Source organism: Venustampulla echinocandica (genome assembly GCF_003357145.1).
Source record: "Venustampulla echinocandica strain BP 5553 chromosome Unknown scaffold_0, whole genome shotgun sequence".
In the NCBI taxonomy this organism is placed as follows: domain Eukaryota; kingdom Fungi; phylum Ascomycota; class Leotiomycetes; order Helotiales; family Pleuroascaceae; genus Venustampulla; species Venustampulla echinocandica.
The window spans coordinates 6285081-6303207 of NW_022474205.1; the positions used below are offsets into that span (position 1 = coordinate 6285081).

General features: G+C 49.5%; 6 protein-coding genes across 6 annotated transcripts; 4 read left to right on the forward strand and 2 right to left on the reverse strand.

Moving 5' to 3' along the window:
- Window positions 1-186: 186 nt before the first annotated feature.
- BP5553_01942 (uncharacterized protein) lies at window positions 187-3618 on the forward strand (the record flags this gene model as incomplete). The annotated part of the gene is made up of 3 exons (XM_032010565.1): window positions 187-585; window positions 637-2814; window positions 2866-3618. The coding sequence occupies 3 exons, from the start codon at window positions 187-189 to the stop codon at window positions 3616-3618; spliced, it is 3330 nt and encodes a 1109-aa protein (XP_031874619.1).
- A 505-nt stretch (window positions 3619-4123) lies between these two features.
- BP5553_01943 (putative casein kinase II beta subunit) lies at window positions 4124-5700 on the forward strand (the record flags this gene model as incomplete). The annotated part of the gene is made up of 3 exons (XM_032010566.1): window positions 4124-4180; window positions 4895-5140; window positions 5197-5700. The coding sequence occupies 3 exons, from the start codon at window positions 4124-4126 to the stop codon at window positions 5698-5700; spliced, it is 807 nt and encodes a 268-aa protein (XP_031874620.1).
- A 1435-nt stretch (window positions 5701-7135) lies between these two features.
- Window positions 7136-7983, reverse strand: BP5553_01944 (uncharacterized protein; the record flags this gene model as incomplete). The annotated part of the gene is made up of 2 exons (XM_032010567.1): window positions 7136-7516; window positions 7582-7983. The coding sequence occupies 2 exons, from the start codon at window positions 7981-7983 to the stop codon at window positions 7136-7138; spliced, it is 783 nt and encodes a 260-aa protein (XP_031874621.1).
- A 2290-nt stretch (window positions 7984-10273) lies between these two features.
- On the forward strand, window positions 10274-11491 carry BP5553_01945 (uncharacterized protein; the record flags this gene model as incomplete). The annotated part of the gene is made up of 1 exon (XM_032010568.1): window positions 10274-11491. One exon carries the CDS (start codon window positions 10274-10276, stop codon window positions 11489-11491), a length of 1218 nt encoding a protein of 405 aa, XP_031874622.1.
- Window positions 11492-12753: 1262 nt separating this feature from the next.
- On the reverse strand, window positions 12754-13795 carry BP5553_01946 (uncharacterized protein; the record flags this gene model as incomplete). The annotated part of the gene is made up of 3 exons (XM_032010569.1): window positions 12754-12867; window positions 12914-13222; window positions 13274-13795. The coding sequence occupies 3 exons, from the start codon at window positions 13793-13795 to the stop codon at window positions 12754-12756; spliced, it is 945 nt and encodes a 314-aa protein (XP_031874623.1).
- Window positions 13796-14270: 475 nt separating this feature from the next.
- On the forward strand, window positions 14271-18035 carry BP5553_01947 (uncharacterized protein; the record flags this gene model as incomplete). The annotated part of the gene is made up of 1 exon (XM_032010570.1): window positions 14271-18035. One exon carries the CDS (start codon window positions 14271-14273, stop codon window positions 18033-18035), a length of 3765 nt encoding a protein of 1254 aa, XP_031874624.1.
- Window positions 18036-18127: the final 92 nt, after the last annotated feature.

The following is an 18127-nucleotide window of genomic DNA, read 5'->3' on the forward strand; positions in this document are numbered from 1 at the left end:
CAAGGCCGTGATTCGCTTGTCTCCGACGACGTCCTTGCAGGGGAACTCCCAATGTCTTGAATCTTAAGAGCAATTGATATTTAGGCCACGATGCTTTGAATGTTCAAACATTCTCAAGCGCCATTGCCGTGCCACTTCGCGGGCATGCCACCATACGAATGAGGCATCGAACGGCATTGCGCAGCCATGTACTGGGCCATTGGAGCTCCCCGAATATACGCCGCGAACAATAGTAAGGCAAGGACAGACCGGATATTTGCATTCGACGACGATGCCGAATCGCGCGAGACAACTGAGGGTAGCGGATCACTGCTGGATGTTCCAAGTACTGTCTCAGGAGGAAGACTGGATGATGACCTTGACACTCCGGCGTCAACGCCTATAACGCCTATCACCCCAATAACTCCTGGTATCAAGCCTGTTGAACAGGACTCTCAGAATGGCGCGTCTACGGGATTGCCTCCACAGGATACCTCATATTGCAAGTCTGCAGATAAGCAGCCTCTGCTTGCCCTGCGCATTTCACGCACTGGGCACCTCTTCGCTGTCATCACTGCAACGTCGTTGACGATATGGCAAACAAAGGTAAGCTGGTTTGGAAATGCGATATAGATGTCGACTAATTTATATTCATAGCCGACTGCTATCTTAGCAGTAGTTGTACGCTCCAACAGATCCCTTAGCACTTATGGTTCAAACGTTTCCCTCCTCGTACGACCGGACTCGGCCATCTTCGTCGTTCAAACAACACACGGCTATCTAATTACATATACATTGGCTACAGACCCGGATGCTCGAGTTTACAGGCCACATTTTACCAATCATACTAGCATCCAGACACGCAGACAGAGCAATTTCGGCGGAGCAAGAAGTCAGGGAGGTGACAGAATCTTATGGGGTCCGGGGGAGGGAGGCGGAGTCCGGGAAGTGAGTGTGCGTTTTCGGATGGTTATAAAAGTTGATGCTGGGATTGGGATGGCATTGGCACTTGATGAGGAGCTTGTTGTCGCAACTCAGAAACCAGCTGCAGTACAATGCATCAGATGGACGCCAGATACCGCTGGGAATCAGACCAGCACAGAGCTTTTCAGTCGTATGGAATGGTTGCCAAAGAAAGTAAGCGTCACGGAAATGATCCATGATAGGCCAATGAATATATCTTGTTGGATAACAAGCGACGGAAAGGCTTATGCCGTACAACGCCATCCCGTATCTAGAGTTGCCGATGGCCCTCAAAAACTCTTCAGGGGCTACTGTTTCCATAGTCCTCAGTCTTCTGCGTTCCATGCGAGCAAAGCATATATCAATGCTAGGTTTTCTCTAATAGCCATTGGTTGTTCTGACGGCACTATCCAAGTTTATACAGCTAGGGACTACGTCGGCAACATTCCAGCATCACATGTCCACAGACTCTCGGTGTCGAAGGACTCTTCGGGTGACCTGACATGTTTAGCATATTCTCCAGATGGGTACTGCCTCTTTGCTGGATATGAAAAGGGCTGGGCCACGTGGAGCGTGTTTGGCAAACCAGGAGCGACAAGTTTCGGTGCCGACAGGAACATTTCAGAGGACCACGAGGAAGGCTGGCTGGATGGTGTAAAGGAAGCTACTTGGCTTGGAGGAGGTTTAGAAATTATTATGATTGGCAATCAAGATGACCGCATATGGACATTGGAGATGGCCCGAAGCGCCGTCACAGGATGCTACACCTCGTCGAATATTTCTCGAGCGCTGCTTCAAACAACATCGAACGTCATGGTCTATCGTGGATATGATTTGCCTGATTTAACAACCATATCTGCGGAATCCTCCTTATGGCACACCGCAGAGATTCCCTCAAGCTATCTTGTGGATCAATGGCCTATACGATGCTCTGTCATCTCTGCTGACGGCAGATATGTTGCAGTTGCAGGCCGTCGTGGGTTAGCACATTATAGTATTAATAGCGGTAGATGGAAAACTTTCGTCAACGAGAACATGGAGAACGAGTTCCAGGTACGAGGGGGGATGTGCTGGTATCAGCATATCCTTGTCGCAGCTGTTGAGGCCGGCGAGTCATTCGAGCTACGCTTATACTCCCGGGAAGCTGCCCTGGATAATTCTCTGGTTCTCCATTCTCAGGCACTTCCAAGCCCCATCGTCCTCATCGCCCCTTCTGGCGAGGACTCATTACTCGTTTACACATACGACAATCTATTATATCACTACATCATCACCGCCGCTTCTAGCTCTGTCAAGCTCGTTCAAGTTGGTCAAATTGCCTTTCATGGTATTGTGCGATCACCTGCGCGAGTAAGAGGGTTAAGCTGGATATTGCCGGATGAACAACTGCTTAATGGTGATCCATCGCAAGATGTTGCAGTGGCCACAGTGCTTTTCCTTGTTGATGGCAAACTCGTTCTTCTCCAGCCGTCGCTCAATGAAGAAGGCAGGCTCAAATACGATATGCGTGTCATTGCCCAAAACGTGGAATATTATACCCTTATGAGAGATGTACCTTCTGCAAATTCTCTGCGGGCTTCGGGTGCTTTGGCGGGTTTCGATGACGACGGAATTGGCACAGACGAAGGTCCTGGGCTTCGAGATTCCCTCTGGATATTCGACGGTAACGAGATGAGGGTGTGGACAGACGTCCACGATGTTCTTCAATCGGCTCCTTCTGAATTGGCCCGAGAATTGCCCCCCATGGTCTCAATCTCTACAGACTTCTATCCTTTATCAGTCTTGCTTGGAAAAGGAATCATCCTCGGTCTGGAACCCGACCTCATTCAACGTCGCGACGTGAATTTTGCCTTTTTCAAATTCACGATACGGGTATGTCTATCATTCTCATGATCTTCGGAATTTATATTGACACTTTGCTAGACTCATCTCTTCATTCCTCAGGTTCTCCGGTTTCATCTCTCGAGGTTTAATTCATCCGCAGCGCTACATCTTGCTCATCAGTACCGACACCTAGAATACTTTGCGCACTCTCTCGAAGTCTTACTTCATAACGTTCTCGACGAAGAGGTTGACAACCCCCCTCCATCAGAGACTGCTCTCTTACCCGGCGTGTTGTCATTTTTATCTTCCTTTCCTCAGTATCTTGACATTGTCGTACAATGCACTCGCAAGACTGAGGTGCGATCTTGGCGGACCCTTTTTACGTATCTACCCCCTCCACAGGAGCTCTTCGAACAATCGTTGCAAAGGGGTTCATTGAAAACAGCGGGCGGGTATCTCCTCATTTTGCACACCTTTGAGGAACTAAGTTCAAGCTCTGAGGAACTCGTACATTTGCTCTCGAGGGCCAAGGATGAGGGTGACTGGGAATTATGTAAAGAACTGGCGCGTTTCTTGACAGCCTTGGATGAGAGCGGGGATACGCTGAGGGAGGCATTGGAGATGGTAGGTCTTCGAAGCCCGGGAGAGACCCGCGAACCGAATAGCTTCATGTTGGAGGGCTCAAGGCTAAAAGTCCCACGGCCCGGGAGGGGTGCCTTCCAAAGCCTGAATGGAAATCATGGCAGTGACCAAGATGACCGCTCAAGTAGTGGTAGCCGTAGTCCTCGAAGTTTAGGACGGGGCGGTTCCCCCGATTATTTCACTCTTCGCAATGGCGAAACATCGCAGTAGACATTTAGCTGTTGTTGCATGGGTTGGCGCTAGGTGTTAACTGGGTTGGACATTGAATAACACACTGCATATAACTCGTTTGATCGTAGAGCTTCTGATCACTAGTAGATATTATCACGAGAGTGCAAATTGCAATATGTTGGTTTAGAGGAAGTAGATCCTGCATGTTTCTCAGTATTAAGCATATTATAAACTCCTAAACCATTCACTGAGCAAGGGCTTTATGAGCTACCATCCACATATCCCAATTAGTGGCCGTTTGAATTGTGTGATGTGACATTTAAAGGGGTAGGAAAAAGGGGGTCGCAAGATGGTCTTGGCCTAATATCAAAGGCGCACAAGTTGCCCCTCATCGACTCTTGTGCTTCGCTTCTTGCGCAAAGCCTCATCATCGAAATAACATAACTCCGCCAGCCTCGGGATTCTTTCGACGCTCCCAACGAACAACGTTGCCGATACACCTAGCAAGTGCTACCTGAGCACTTGCTAAAGGGCAGCGTGCACCATGGATGATTTCAACAGTGAAACGGACAGTGACTACACTAGTTACTGGAGGGACTGGGTATGTGGGATACTTTCATTTCAACTTCGGACGGCGCGCACTCTGCCAGTTCAAGTGGATGGGCATGGAACTATTGCAGCTCCCAGAATGATACGGGAGACCAGCGAGCCAGTGCGACAAGACTACACGATCGCCCCTTCGATCGCCCGAGATATCTCGCCTCTGCGCCCACCACACTCGATACAATGTACTACCTACCACTCTTGACCTCGATTCCGATATCCGCTTTACTGCCCACCTGTCAGACACGAATACACGGGAATATCTCGCTGCTAATTGCCGCCGATCTGGTCCCTCGTCGACTATAAGAACGCCGGCCGTGGGAGGATGTTTGAGAACTTAGATTGATCATGCTTGCACTTGAGTGTGAATAATCTGCTTTCTGCCGTTATCCACGCGCACCTACACACCCACACACCCCTATCAACCGTTTGTTGGAGCTAGCGCCGTTGGTGAATTCCTACGATATATCAATAGATCGCTTGAGGCATTTCGAAACGGACGGCAGTCCCGCACATGGCTAGAATATCAAAACAGGTTCACCTGATTTCGCACTCCAAATTACAAGAACCTCGATCCCCTTGAGTCCTCCAAAATCTGCAAGGCGGCTCAGGTCTTATAATCGGAACTTCTGGGAGCTTGCATGCCTTAGCTATACGCATATTTTATATCTCAGCTTTAAGTTACAGACTTACTAATGCCTTTTCTTCCCAGTTTATCTCCTCCCGAGGCAATGAATACTTCTGCGAAATCGACGAGGACTATCTTACTGATAGGTTTAACCTCACTGGGTTGAATACCGAAGTGCAATACTATCAATATGCGCTCGACCTAGTCACTGATGTGTTTGATCTGGACTGTGACGATGAGATGCGAGAAACGATAGAGAAGTCAGCCAGGCATCTGTACGGACTTGTCCACGCTAGATATATTGTCACCACAAGAGGTCTAGCAAAAATGGTATGTAGCACCATTTTCACAGCACGGTTCAAGATAAAAACTAAACCATGCTGTAGCTCGAGAAGTACAAGAAGGCGGACTTTGGCAAATGCCCACGAGTGATGTGCAAATCACATCCTTTATTGCCGATGGGGCAATCGGATAATCCGAACGTCAAGGCGGTGAAACTCTACTGTGCGAGATGCGAAGATATCTATAACCCTAAATCCTCTCGGCATTCAGCAATAGACGGAGCGTATTTCGGTACCTCCTTTCATAATATCATATTCCAGGTCTACCCTGCGCTCATTCCCACCAAGAGCTACGAGAGATATACCCCCCGGATCTACGGTTTCAAGGTCCATGCACCAGCAACATTAATTAGGTGGCAACATGGAGAGAGAGACGACATGCGACGACGTCTTAGAAAACTCGAGATTGAGAGCGGATTCAAGGATGATGAGGAGGATCTCGATGCGGGGGATTCAGAAGAGGAGGAGGAAGAACTTGAAGATGAGGCCGTTATGGAGGTATTACAGAATGGGCAGCTGGCAGCTGGGGACCCGACCGCCCAAGTCTAACTGTTGGATTCCATACGATGTCTGGCTTCATGGCCTGTGTGGCTACATGTGGTTCGTTTCTTGATGACGGGCTAGGGAAGGAATGTGGATTTATGCACTGCCTGGCGTTGGGACATGGAAATAAGGCGCAAGTATTTGTCTCCGCTGGGTTGGGGCCCGCTAGCATAGAAACTATTCGTTGAACAGCAGCATCATCATTTCTGCTTTGTGCAGTAATACGTGAATATATATGCAAGTCGCTACTCAAGACGCTTTTGCTTGTGATTTGATACCAGAACGGCTTCAAAGTCCCATTCAAAATACTATCTGCCTAGACCACAGTGTGTCGCCCCCCCACTTCCCTCACGTTGGAATTCAAGCTACACGTTATTCGGAAACCTCATCGTTCAAATTTTGGAGAGGACCAGCCTCTATAAAGCCATATAGGGTATTAAGTCCTGGGTAGAATAATATTCCTTCGGATCATTATTCAGAAGATACTCCAATTTTCCCCTCTTCCTCTCTATCTATCCACCTTCTAACCACAAACTAATACAACTCCTGTGGCAATCGCCTTTGATGCCCCCAGCCACACTCCCAACATGACATGTTATATTTTTAACAGTTTCAAGTTGAGCATGATGTTTTTAGCAAGTATCCAAGGTCAAATTATGAGTATTCTTACAGTGACACCTCTTTATACGGATTACCCTCCATAAGAATACCTTGGCTATAATTATATATTTCCCGATACTATGTGATTTTCGCCTATAGATAAGGACACCCACCTGATCAGGGTTATCCTTAATATGTATAGTTCCTACTAATAAAATATTCCTATAGCTATGCCATATATTATGACGACAGAGGCACTCCTAGCCATCAAATGCATACTCTCTTCCTCTATACAGATTAGGTCGATAGAACAGTCGATTGTTACTGCTCTATATAAACTAGGAGGAGTGATAATAAGCAACAAGTTTAGCTAGATACCTAGGAAAGCATAGAAGGATTAGTGGCTTTTTACAACGAATTTGAGTATCAATATCTTTAAAAGATAAGCAATATTTGTCAGGTGTATTTTCTTTCTATAAAGATCACCTAGGCTATAATGGTATATTTCGCGGTCTCGAGGCCATCCTTATATGGAAATTTTAATGTGCCAATCACGGCGAACTATACCAAGAGAGTATATTTGCAAATTGGTAGCACTAAGTTAGTTAAAACTCAGCTAGTTAACGATGATAATGAATATATAATTAGCAACAAGAAAAGAAGCAAAAAGAATGCCAAATCCGACAATAATTGAGGAGAGTAGCAAAGCAAGTTGTCATGCTGGAATAAGAAATATAGCTATGGGCTACATACTATACCCTTAGGTTTTATAGCCGCGCTGAGGTGGGTCAACCACGCATTGCGAATATCAGGTAGCTATCCAACAACATCACCACTTTCCTCACTCACTACCCGGCTGCCCACCCACCATAAACTTGACCCCAGCATCCAAAATCCCCTGGACAACCGCTTCCTCCTCGCTCGTCCGGGGCGCATAAATAAACACATAGCCAGCATATAAGATCCCCCCACTAAGTGGATGTCGCTGTCCCCATCCCCGTTCTATCACCAACTGCGCGTCCTTCGGCGCTAGACTCACATGTAATGACCCATCGATCTCATGCATATGCGTGATCTCGCCTTTGGTTTTCTGCGCTGCGGGATGTGGGAATTGTTGCGTGGTTAGGAAGAGCGCTGTGCCGTGACGTTCGAGGCGGGAGGGGGCGAGGCGTAGGTTCGAGGCCGAGGAGTGTGCTAGCTGTTGTATGTGGGATTGGATGTGCTAGAGGGTGGGATTCTTAGCCATAACTCTTGTTGATTAAACTATTGCAAAGTAACTAGCCCTACCTCTTTCGTTTCGTCCGTCGCAAACTCACTCCTCTGTCTCTGTGGCACTGTCCAATTCCCAACATCAGGTCTCGGCGGTGTCCGCACCGGCACAGCCTCCTCTATTAAGAATGACTTGTGCGAATATACACCTGCTTGTGCGATTGTTTTTGGTTCGCTGTAGCAGGCTGTGCTGAGGGTTTCCTTTGCGATAGGTCGAAGGGCAGCTTGGATGAGCCAGCCTAGTACATTTCGTGGCAAGCCCCCGGGCCCGAGATCATACCATGTTTGGTAGTCGATATATGCCAATCGAAGGAGGGGAGAGACGAGGAGGGAAGAGGCTACGACCGCAATAGCTGTGAAGTGGTTGGAGAAGAATGGGCGCGTACGGAAGTGGAGGCGATCGAGGTTTATTAAAGCCATATTGGACTATGAGAGTATGTGTCTATTCGGTGGCTAACCTGACGGGCTCGAGGAAAATCCACTTGATTATGTTCGGTCTGCGGAGAATGCCAGTCAGTCTTGATGATAAATGTATCAAAACTAGATGACACCAAATCACGCCAGGAGATACGACGTGAATGCAAATTGTAGTATACTGATACTTCTGGAGCAGTCAAACCTCCATCTTTTGTAAACACCAACGATAATGACACTAGGGCAAAGTGGTTATGGAATCAGGAGAGCAGAAGGTAGGAGTCGTATGTTTTCTGACCCATTCAAGTGGGCGATATCCCCGCAAATCCCCGATCTTTGACGTCGTACCAACGACTACAAAGTCCAACAAACCACCAGCAAGTTGAATTGAAGGCTTACTAGAGAGCAATGGGGACCCCAAGTGGATCGGCGAACGATAATTGGCACTTGAACCGACCGCTGAGATATAGTAGGCTTTGGTTTTCGGGACGGCGGAGGCTCGAATGGAGCCTCGCAATACTCGAGTAGTAGCGCAACCGGGTTGTAGCGCTGCGGGTCTCGACTTCGAGGCAGAATCATATGTTTGCTGATTGGCTATCGCTGGCCTGATCGATGTTTTGGTGTATGCTTAATCGAGTGCCTGTCAAGGGATAAATCCTTCATGCAATAACCCATGTATCGACGTACGGAGTAATAAGAGCCCAATATAGAATGTCCCTAGGACGGTATAAAGGGTCCTTGGTGTCGTGACAAGTCTTATGGTCTTGAAAGAAAAATCGCAACATGAGAAGCCCGAGGACCAACAATACTGCATACATTACCAGAATGCATTAGATTTGCCAACATGAGCTTTTGTTGCACATCGCGATTTTCCAAACGTGCTGCGAACGTGTTTTGCACGTGGAAGGTGGAGTGTTGGTTCAACGAGATTGGGTGAGATCTCGTTGGAACAGGTTTGGCGGTTGGTACGGCGCTGAGCCTCGGCAACCCTAACCAACCTTTCAGCTCAAAATCCAAAATCCAATATTCGCACCGGCACTGTTTTCTCTCTTCATCGCCGACCGCTATGTTAGTTGTAATATAACAAGGATAGACTGGAAGGATCTAGATCTAAGCCCAAAACACGAAGCCCCAAGTGCCAACAACATAACCCAACTCCAACTCCAACATCGCCTGCTGTGGGTATTTAATCCGATAGCACATAGACGAGCAGTGGTGAAACCCGCACGTGAGCTGAGCGCTGCCTTTGCTTTTAAAATAGGTGGGAGAAAAATATATCCTTATAAGCAACCAAGGAGGATGAAACTGTTATTTTGAGATGTGAAAGTTTATAACCCTTTCGCCTGCCTGTCGACGGAGTAGGTCCAGTGGGCACCAAGGCAAGGCAGGTACCTATGTACCTAGGCGGGAATAACGTCCGAGATGTTTAGTATATCTCGAGCTAACGCAATTGCCGAAGTACTCGAGTAATGTTGCAAAGTATTTGGTTCCGGGGCTGTCTTTATTTGTTAAATTTTGTTCTTAGTGAGAGAGATGCGTCAATCAGGAGTGCATGAACCAGCACGTGCTCCTTGTCTCCTTTCATCTGCCTGCGGAGCATTCCGTCCAGACTCCAGCGTCCAGCAGCGGAGCGTCGTTCGGGAATCGGGAATCGGGACATCGAACTTGGCGTCCGTGCCACAGCCGCGCGGCAGTTGTGACAGCTGAAGGCCCACTAGTCTGCTTCGAGCGATGCACTCCGCCGCTTGCCCCAAATAGAGTGCCTGGGTCAAGTACAGTACAGTACTCAGAGCGAACCCGCTATATTTGGCTCGGTATTTCACCAGTGTTAGACAATCTAAATTCTGCTCACTCAAGCTTTACGACCCCCGTCCGACCCGTCATGCTAGGCCCACGGCGGCTGTGTGCGACGAGTACAGATCCTTACCGCGACTGGCCAAGCAAGGCCCGGCAAAGCCCGTTGAAGCACCACCGAGAGTGCTACTGGACTGCTGGACCAAGGCACTTCACTGTACTGGCGGACGGAGTGATCCGTAGATCTAGCCCCGGGCTCAGCCATCCACCATCCACGTATTGCCCAGCGCGTCTTTGTCTCACCACAGCTCGCACCCAAGAGGAGCGCCCAAGAACCGACACAAAATGCTTATTGCTTCTCCCTCTTAGCTTCGTCTTCCCTTTCTCATCCTCAATCCCCTCTATGTGCTGTTGCGCAGCACCCTCATCATATTTTGCGCCCTTCACGAACTACGATACTCACCCCTAGCCGCCGACGCTGCTCTCAACGATGCGGTACAACATGCGCTCTCGCGCCAATCCTGGCCGAATATCGACTGCGCTGGTCCTCAGCTACGCTTTCGACTGGCTGATTTTAATCTGCGCTGCAGGAATCGGGGCAGCTCTTTCGATCATCACGCCCAACAAGCGACCCTTTTCCCTCTCCAACCCCGAAATCAGCTACCCCTTTGTCCACAAGGAGAAGGTGCCGATGGTGCTGGCGGGCATCGTCTGTTTTGCGGTACCAGCGGTCATCATCTTCCTGGTCGCCCTTATACTGGTGCCAGGCCCAGCGGTGCCAAAAGGAACGCCAAAGAACCTGATCTGGAAGAGAAAGCTTTGGGAATGGCATATGGGGTGGCTCGGGCTTGCCCTGTCACTTGCATCCGCGTTCCTCATCACCAATGGCATGAAGAACCTGTTTGGAAAACCCCGACCAGACTTGATATCTCGATGTCGTCCAGACCTGGCCAATATCGCCTTGTATGCAACAGGAGGGGTCAACTCGACTCATGCAGGCTTCAACTTGGTCACCGCGGCTATCTGCACAAACCCAGACAAGGCCGAACTAGACGACGGATTCCGTAGCTACCCATCGGGCCATTCATCATTCGCTGCTGCTGGATTGATATACCTCAGCCTCTTCCTGGCGTCAAAGCTCGCCATCACCATTCCCTTCCTCAGCCCTCGAGCCTACTCCGACGACCGATCCTACCTCTCTCCCTTCCCTTCACACGCCCAAAGAATCGCTGCGGGTAGCTCTGGCATCATCAGGCCAGTAGAGAAGCGCACGCTATCCTCATCCAGCGACCAAGCAGAACACCCCTCCGGCCACAATGCAGCTTTTATTGCCGCCCGCAACGAAGCTGCAGCACCGCCAGTTTATCTCCTGGCCGTCGCTATAATTCCCTGGTTCGCTTCGATCTATATCTCATCCACCCGCTATTCTGATTTCAGGCACCATGGATTCGATATCTTATTCGGATATTTTATTGGCTTAGTCTGCGCAATCTTCGCATTCAGATACTATCATTTGCCGATTGGTCAAGGCGCAGGGTGGGCATGGGGCCCACGAAGCAGGGATCGGAGTTTCTGGGCGGGAATTGGAGTAGGAAGCTATGCTGGGACCAACAGGCGCTCGGGTGGTGTTTTAGACCCCGAGGTAGACCTGGAGTCCGGGCCAGAGCGACGGGCGACCAATGATGTGGGTGAAGCTGGAGAGAACGGAAATGCCGTCTAGCTAATATTAACCGTGCTAGCAGGATAATATCGAATTGCTTAATATGGGAGAACGAAGATCAATTGCCGAAAATCATATGGAAAATGAATTCGAAAGGCGCTAGTTTTTGCAAAGGGGATACACAAGAGAAAAGGGAAATGCTGGCGGGATACTATTTGGCGCTGGTTGGGGTATTCTACGGGGGAAATGTTTTTGAGAGTTTTTGAATGTTAATGTAGAAACGAACGCTATTGAGGATAGATGACGGGAGACATCGATGCCAATTTTGAAATGTTATTAAAATATCTTATGGCGTGTTGTGTAACATGAGAATAGCCAATAGTAAAAACCTGTGTTGATGAGAGGTCTTAAGGCTCGCATGTGTGAGAGTATGAGCAATAATATGCGTTGTTTTAGGTTAGTGGTGTTTATGAATGGGTTAATTGGAAATAATCATGAGTAACGTAGAGAGTGCAAATTAAACCAATAGAAGGAGCATCCGCGGCTAAGACGTCCCTATTTGGTGGCGCTATGGTCAAGAGTTGAGTAGCTGCCTGTACTCCCGATGATTACTGCACAGGTAATATGCCTTTATAGTGGACCATCCATTATAACATTCAACCTAACCATATTTCCACCCTTGCTGATATGAAAAGGCAACTCATTTTACCTACCTACCCAGATAGATAGAGAGGTAGAATAGTCCTAATGCCCTTGCGGTAGGCTAGAAAGTGCATTTCTTTTATATCTGCAACACAATACATTTTATTCATCTTGCTCTTGCTACATTTCCTTGCTGTGGGCTGGCTGAAACCGGCATATATTCAGTAGGCGGGGGGCAACAATTCATATCTGCCTAGGTAGCTATGTACTAAAACTTTGTAAGGGGAATATACCTAAGAAAGCACCAGCTCTTCTCCTTTCCTACAATCAATGGCTCAAACATGATCTAGTTGCTAGGCATAGACAATTCATGTAAAGGCTTAATAGGACAAAATAAGGTATACACAGGGGGTACTTTCGCCGTCATTATCAATCGAGGCTAGGATCTAGCCATGGCATCCATAACAGCACATCAAAGAAATTCCTTAGCAAAGAGCGAAACGCGCTGCACATCAACTGTGCTTACAAAACCCGCCGAGGGAATGAGATACAGAACGCCTTCCCCGCGTGAGCAGCACCCGAAGGGTTAATACGCAGTACCCATCAGTCGACACCCCACCAAAACCTCCTCGCCCGGAAAGGAAACACTTGAGCACATGGCAACGTACACGGTATCCTGACTATGCTGCGGCCTTGTTTTCGAGTGCAACCACCGAGGGGGGATCGCGATGGAAGGCAGTTTTGAATTCCCTCGCGTAGCGGTCCGCGTCCACCAGTGCGCGGTCCTCGTAGGGCTAGAGGTGTTAGCTTAGGATATCAAATAGATATCAATATACTAACTTTCTTTTGACTAGGCGACAAAGCCCTCCATTCATTTGATATCAAGGTGACAGCCTCACTAGTTTTGATACCCTTGAAATCTCCAGACGTCATTTTGTCCCTCACATAGAGCAGGTACGGGTTGATTGGTCTCTTTGGCATACGGGGATCTGAAATGAGAGTGAAGCGGTTTGGTTTCTCGAGTTTCCTTTTCAACAATGTGCGCGCATTGTTCGCAATTCTGATCTCCTCCGGGGTGTGTGTTTCAACCCATTTCTTCAAGGCCGCCTCGTTCTCAAGCTTGTTCTGGTTGGCTTTATGATTATAGGTCTGGACATTTATCTATTAGCAATTGGCGGGATCTCTGAACGGCCAGCTTACCTCCAACTCTGCAGGCGACAGTGATTTATACTTGGCAGCAGCTTCCCTCGCGGTGTCGCTAATACCTCCTTCTCTAGTTTTTGATTTCATAGACTCCTGGAAAATAAGTTGCCAGACAGTGGACGGTTTGTTGGGCGGAGGGGTGAGAGCCTTGGCCTTGAGGTCTCTGATAGAAGCCGCTGTCCGTTGCTTGTCCGTGAGGACCTTCTTCGCGGGCTTTTTGACCGCTTTGGGCTTCTTAGCAACTTTCTTCGCGGGCTTCTTTGCCTTGGTCGTTGATCCGGCGCTCTTAGATTTCGTGGTCTTTGAAGGGGCCTTGGTGGCTACCTTTGTAGCGGTCGCATAGCATCGTAGAAACTGAAAGGCGAGCTGATCTTGTCCAGGGAGGTTGTTCGCGCCTTGGGGGGAATTGGTGATTCGAAGAAGCCGGGCGTGCTGGGCGACTCTGTTTGTTGACACCTGACACGCTCCGGCGCCAGCTCCTGACCGCTTGAGGGCGGCTCGTCCGATGCTGGATAACATGGTCAGACAATAGAGGAGGCACAGTTGAGGGGGAGTCCTTGATGTAGCAGAGGCACAGGAAGGTTATGAGGGGTTCAATTGGAGGGGAATGAAGCTGATGATTGACAGCCACCAACAGCAGATGAAGACCAACCCCTTCGTTTTATGACACGCGAGGGAGCTTGGTCGCTTATTTACCTGCAGGTGGCCTGCTTGGAGCTGTAGACGCCGGGGGCGTAGACGCGGTCTGAGGCTAACTCTGTTGAGACTAGTGCATCACTTATCGTAGGGCTGCCAAGGCTGCCCAATATGGTTTATTTGATGTGACCTCGAGGACTTTCAACGCCTCCTACACCCAACCCCACTGGAATCTCAAGGGAAACATAAAACGCCGTCGATCTCAAAACGGTTGTCACCAGTTGAAGGTGGCTTGCTAGATCACGTTGCCGCATCTAATTCCTGTCAGAAAGTATTTCTGCCATTAGCTGAGGCAAACATGGTTCGCCACAGGGACTCTCGCTCACCATCGCCAGCAGGAAGCCAGCACTCCTCGAAACGGCTTAGGAGGGATGATGATATTAGACGGGACCGGGAGCGCGACCGTCGCCCTGATGTGCGAGGGCCGCGGCGGCGAACTCGTTCGCGGAGTTTAGATGTGAGATTTCCCCCTCCCCAAAGTGATGGTAGAGCCTGGACTCATGACCCCCATTTTCAGCGCCACCGCCGGGAACGAGACGTACACCGCCGAAGAGACCGATCAATAGACCGTAGGGACGATGATTATTACCGCTCCTCCAGAAGAGATCGCTCGCGAGAGCGCAGAGACAGATACGGCGAGAGGGACCGATCCCCGGACGGGCGGCGTCGCAGGAGTCGAGAGCGGGATTATCGTGATAGGCGAGACGATTCTTATGATAGGGCACGACGGCGCCGGGAGGACTCTACTGACTCGGTGCCCCGTAGTAGAGGAGGCGATTCTCGTGGAAAACCTCCAAGCAGACCCGAAACCACCAAGGATAATGAGGTTAGCATGCACTCCCGGCCCAACATTGGACAAGAGACTAACGATGTTGCCCAGCCACCGAAGTCTGCTGCTCCAGCTGCGCAGACAGAGTCCGACAAAAAGGCAGAAAGGTTAGCAAAGCTGGAGGCGTGGAAGAAGAAGATAGCAGAAGACAAGGAGCGTAAGGAGAAAGAACTTGCGGCAGGCGGAACGCGAAAGCTTCTAGATGACATAGACCAGAAAGCCAATGGATCTCCGGCCGTAGTATCACCAGCATCGCCAGGGACTCCGACAACTGCCGCTTCTCCAGCCCCTTACGCTGGGAAGTTCGATCCAAAAGCAATTGCGAAGAAGGCCGTGGCGAGCTCTAACAATGCGAATGCGATGGGAAAGGATTTACCTTTGAAAGAATTGACAAAAGCGTCCGCTACCTTACCTTCTTCGGTGAAAGGGTTACAAGCTGACAAGAAGCCTACAGCTTTCAACAGCAATTCCAATGGTATGTCCTCGTCAATAAAGTCCAATACTGGTTCACAAGCTAACAAGTATACTACAGCATCAGCGTTGCCTAAAGCTAGAGCAAACCTAAGTGCTTTCGGATTAAACACTAAGTCCGCCACCGAGAACGAAAAGGCAACTAAACGAAACTTTGACTTTGGCGAAGACGAGGAAGGAAGGAAGAAGTTAGAAAAGCTACCAACCCTCCCTCTGGCAAACACTGAAGATGATGATGCTGCGCTCGCTAACGGTGTCGAAGGTGAGGAGGATGATGACGTTGATATGGAGGTTGCTGGCACTGAAGAAGAGGCTGCTGCTGCCGCGAGGGCTGCTGCGGAAAAACGGGAGGAGAGGTTACAGGAGCAGAGTTTGGCAAACGGTGCGCCTGAGATAAATCGAGAGGCAACCGAGACTGCATTAGACGGATCTGAAGATGTAAGAATGGAGGATGCCGGTACTACGCAAGCCGAGCCCCCATCTACGGAGCACGACGAAGAGATCGATCCTCTTGATGCGTTTATGGAGGAAATTGGAGATCCGTTTGCTGCTCCAAAGCATGATGGCAACTTCAGTAAGAAAAAAAACAAACGGCAAGAACCAGAAGCATTATTTGGTGACGACGATGTGGATTTAAACACCATCGAAGCCGACCCAGATGATATTCTCGCAATGGCGAGTAAAGCTAGAAAGAAAAAGGATTTGCCGACCGTCAACTTCTCTAAAATGGATCTCGAGCCGTTCCGGAAGAACTTCTACGCCGAACCTGCTGAACTGGCCGAAATGACACCGGAAGAGCTTGCCGACCTACGCCTTGAACTTGATGGAATCAAGGTAGCCGGCAAAGATGTCCCCAAACCTGTGCAGAAATGGTCTCACTGTGGTCTGAATGTTCAAACGCTCGAGGTAATTCGCAAGCTGGGATACGAAGGGCCTACCGCAATCCAGATGCAAGCAATTCCTGCAATCATGTCTGGTAGGGATGTTATAGGTGTGGCCAAGACCGGATCGGGCAAGACCATTGCATTCCTTCTACCAATGTTCCGTCATATTCGTGATCAGCCACCCTTGGAAAGTTCTGATGGTCCTATCGGCCTGATCATGACTCCGACACGAGAGCTTGCAACCCAAATCCATAAAGAATGCAAACCTTTTCTGAAGGCTATGGGTCTCCGGGCAGTCTGTGCCTACGGTGGAGCTCCCATTAAAGATCAAATCGCGGACTTAAAAAGGGGCGCCGAGATCATTGTTTGCACGCCTGGTCGAATGATCGATCTGTTGGCCGCCAACTCTGGCAGAGTTACCAACCTGCGACGGGTGACCTACGTCGTTTTGGACGAAGCAGATCGTATGTTCGATATGGGCTTCGAGCCCCAGGTGATGAAGATATTTGCAAATATTCGGCCCGACAGACAAACTATCCTTTTCTCAGCTACGATGCCTCGCATTATGGATGCATTAGCTAAGAAGACCCTTCAGTCACCAGTTGAAATAACTGTAGGCGGAAGAAGTGTTGTTGCGCCCGAGATCACGCAGATTGTTGAGGTCCGCGAGGAGAAGGACAAGTTCCATCGACTGCTGGAACTGCTTGGAGAACTCTACGATAAGGATGAAGATGCCCGTACTCTCATCTTCGTAGACCGGCAGGAGAAAGCAGATGACCTTCTTAAAGATTTAATGCGGAAAGGCTACCCCTGCATGTCAATTCATGGTGGGAAGGACCAGATCGATCGAGATTCGACTATTGATGACTTTAAAGCTGGAGTTATACCAATCATGATTGCTACCTCGGTTGCTGCTCGGGGTTTGGACGTGAAGCAACTCAAACTAGTTGTCAATTTTGACGCGCCAAATCACTTGGAGGACTACGTCCACAGGGCCGGCCGCACTGGCAGAGCAGGCAACACGGGTACCGCAGTTACATTCGTTACCGAAGACCAAGAACAGTTCTCGGTTGGAATAGCTAAAGCCCTCGAGCAGTCTGGTCAGCCTGTACCTGAGCGTCTCAATGAGATGCGCAAGTCCTTCCGTGACAAAGTCAAGAGTGGTAAGATGAAGGACAGCTCTGGCTTCGGCGGCAAAGGCCTGGAACGTCTCGATCAAGAGCGCGACGCGGCGAGGGCTCGTGAGCGGAAGACCCACAAAACGGATGGGGACGATGAGGAGGAGAAGGATGATAAGGCCGATGATGACGTCGTTCTCAAGGCTGCCTCCGTGGTCCAGCCTGCAGCTACAGCTCCGACACCACAACTTGTCGGTGTGCCTAAGGGCATTGATTTGGATGGCAAGATCACAGTCCATCGCACTGAGCCCGCGACTTCAGGAGCTGGTGGATCCAAGAACCCCCTGGATAAGGTTACCTCTGCCATCGACGCTATCAACGCACGCCTCAACAAGACTGGCCAGTTACGCTCGGGTGTGCCGATCGATAACAAAGGCCCAGACGCAGGCGCCTTCCATGCCACGCTGGAGATCAACGACTTCCCTCAGAAGGCAAGGTGGGCAGTTACGAACCGGACCAATGTGGCTAAGATTCTTGAAGCGACTGGTACGTCAATTACAACCAAGGGAAGCTTCTACCCAACGGGTAAAGATGTGCAGCCTGGAGGAGACCCGAAGTTGTATATCTTGGTCGAGGGGGACACGGAGGTGGTCGTCACCAATGCCATGAGGGAGCTAATGAGATTGCTGAAAGAAGGCACAATGGCAGCGGCAGATGCCGAAGGCAGAGCGCCGGCCAGTGGCAGATACAATGTTGTATAGTGCGTATAATCTAGGCGTTCCTGTTTTCGGAACCAGAATGTAAAATGCCAAATGCCCAAATTCCAAATGCCAAATCACATATGCCTATAACG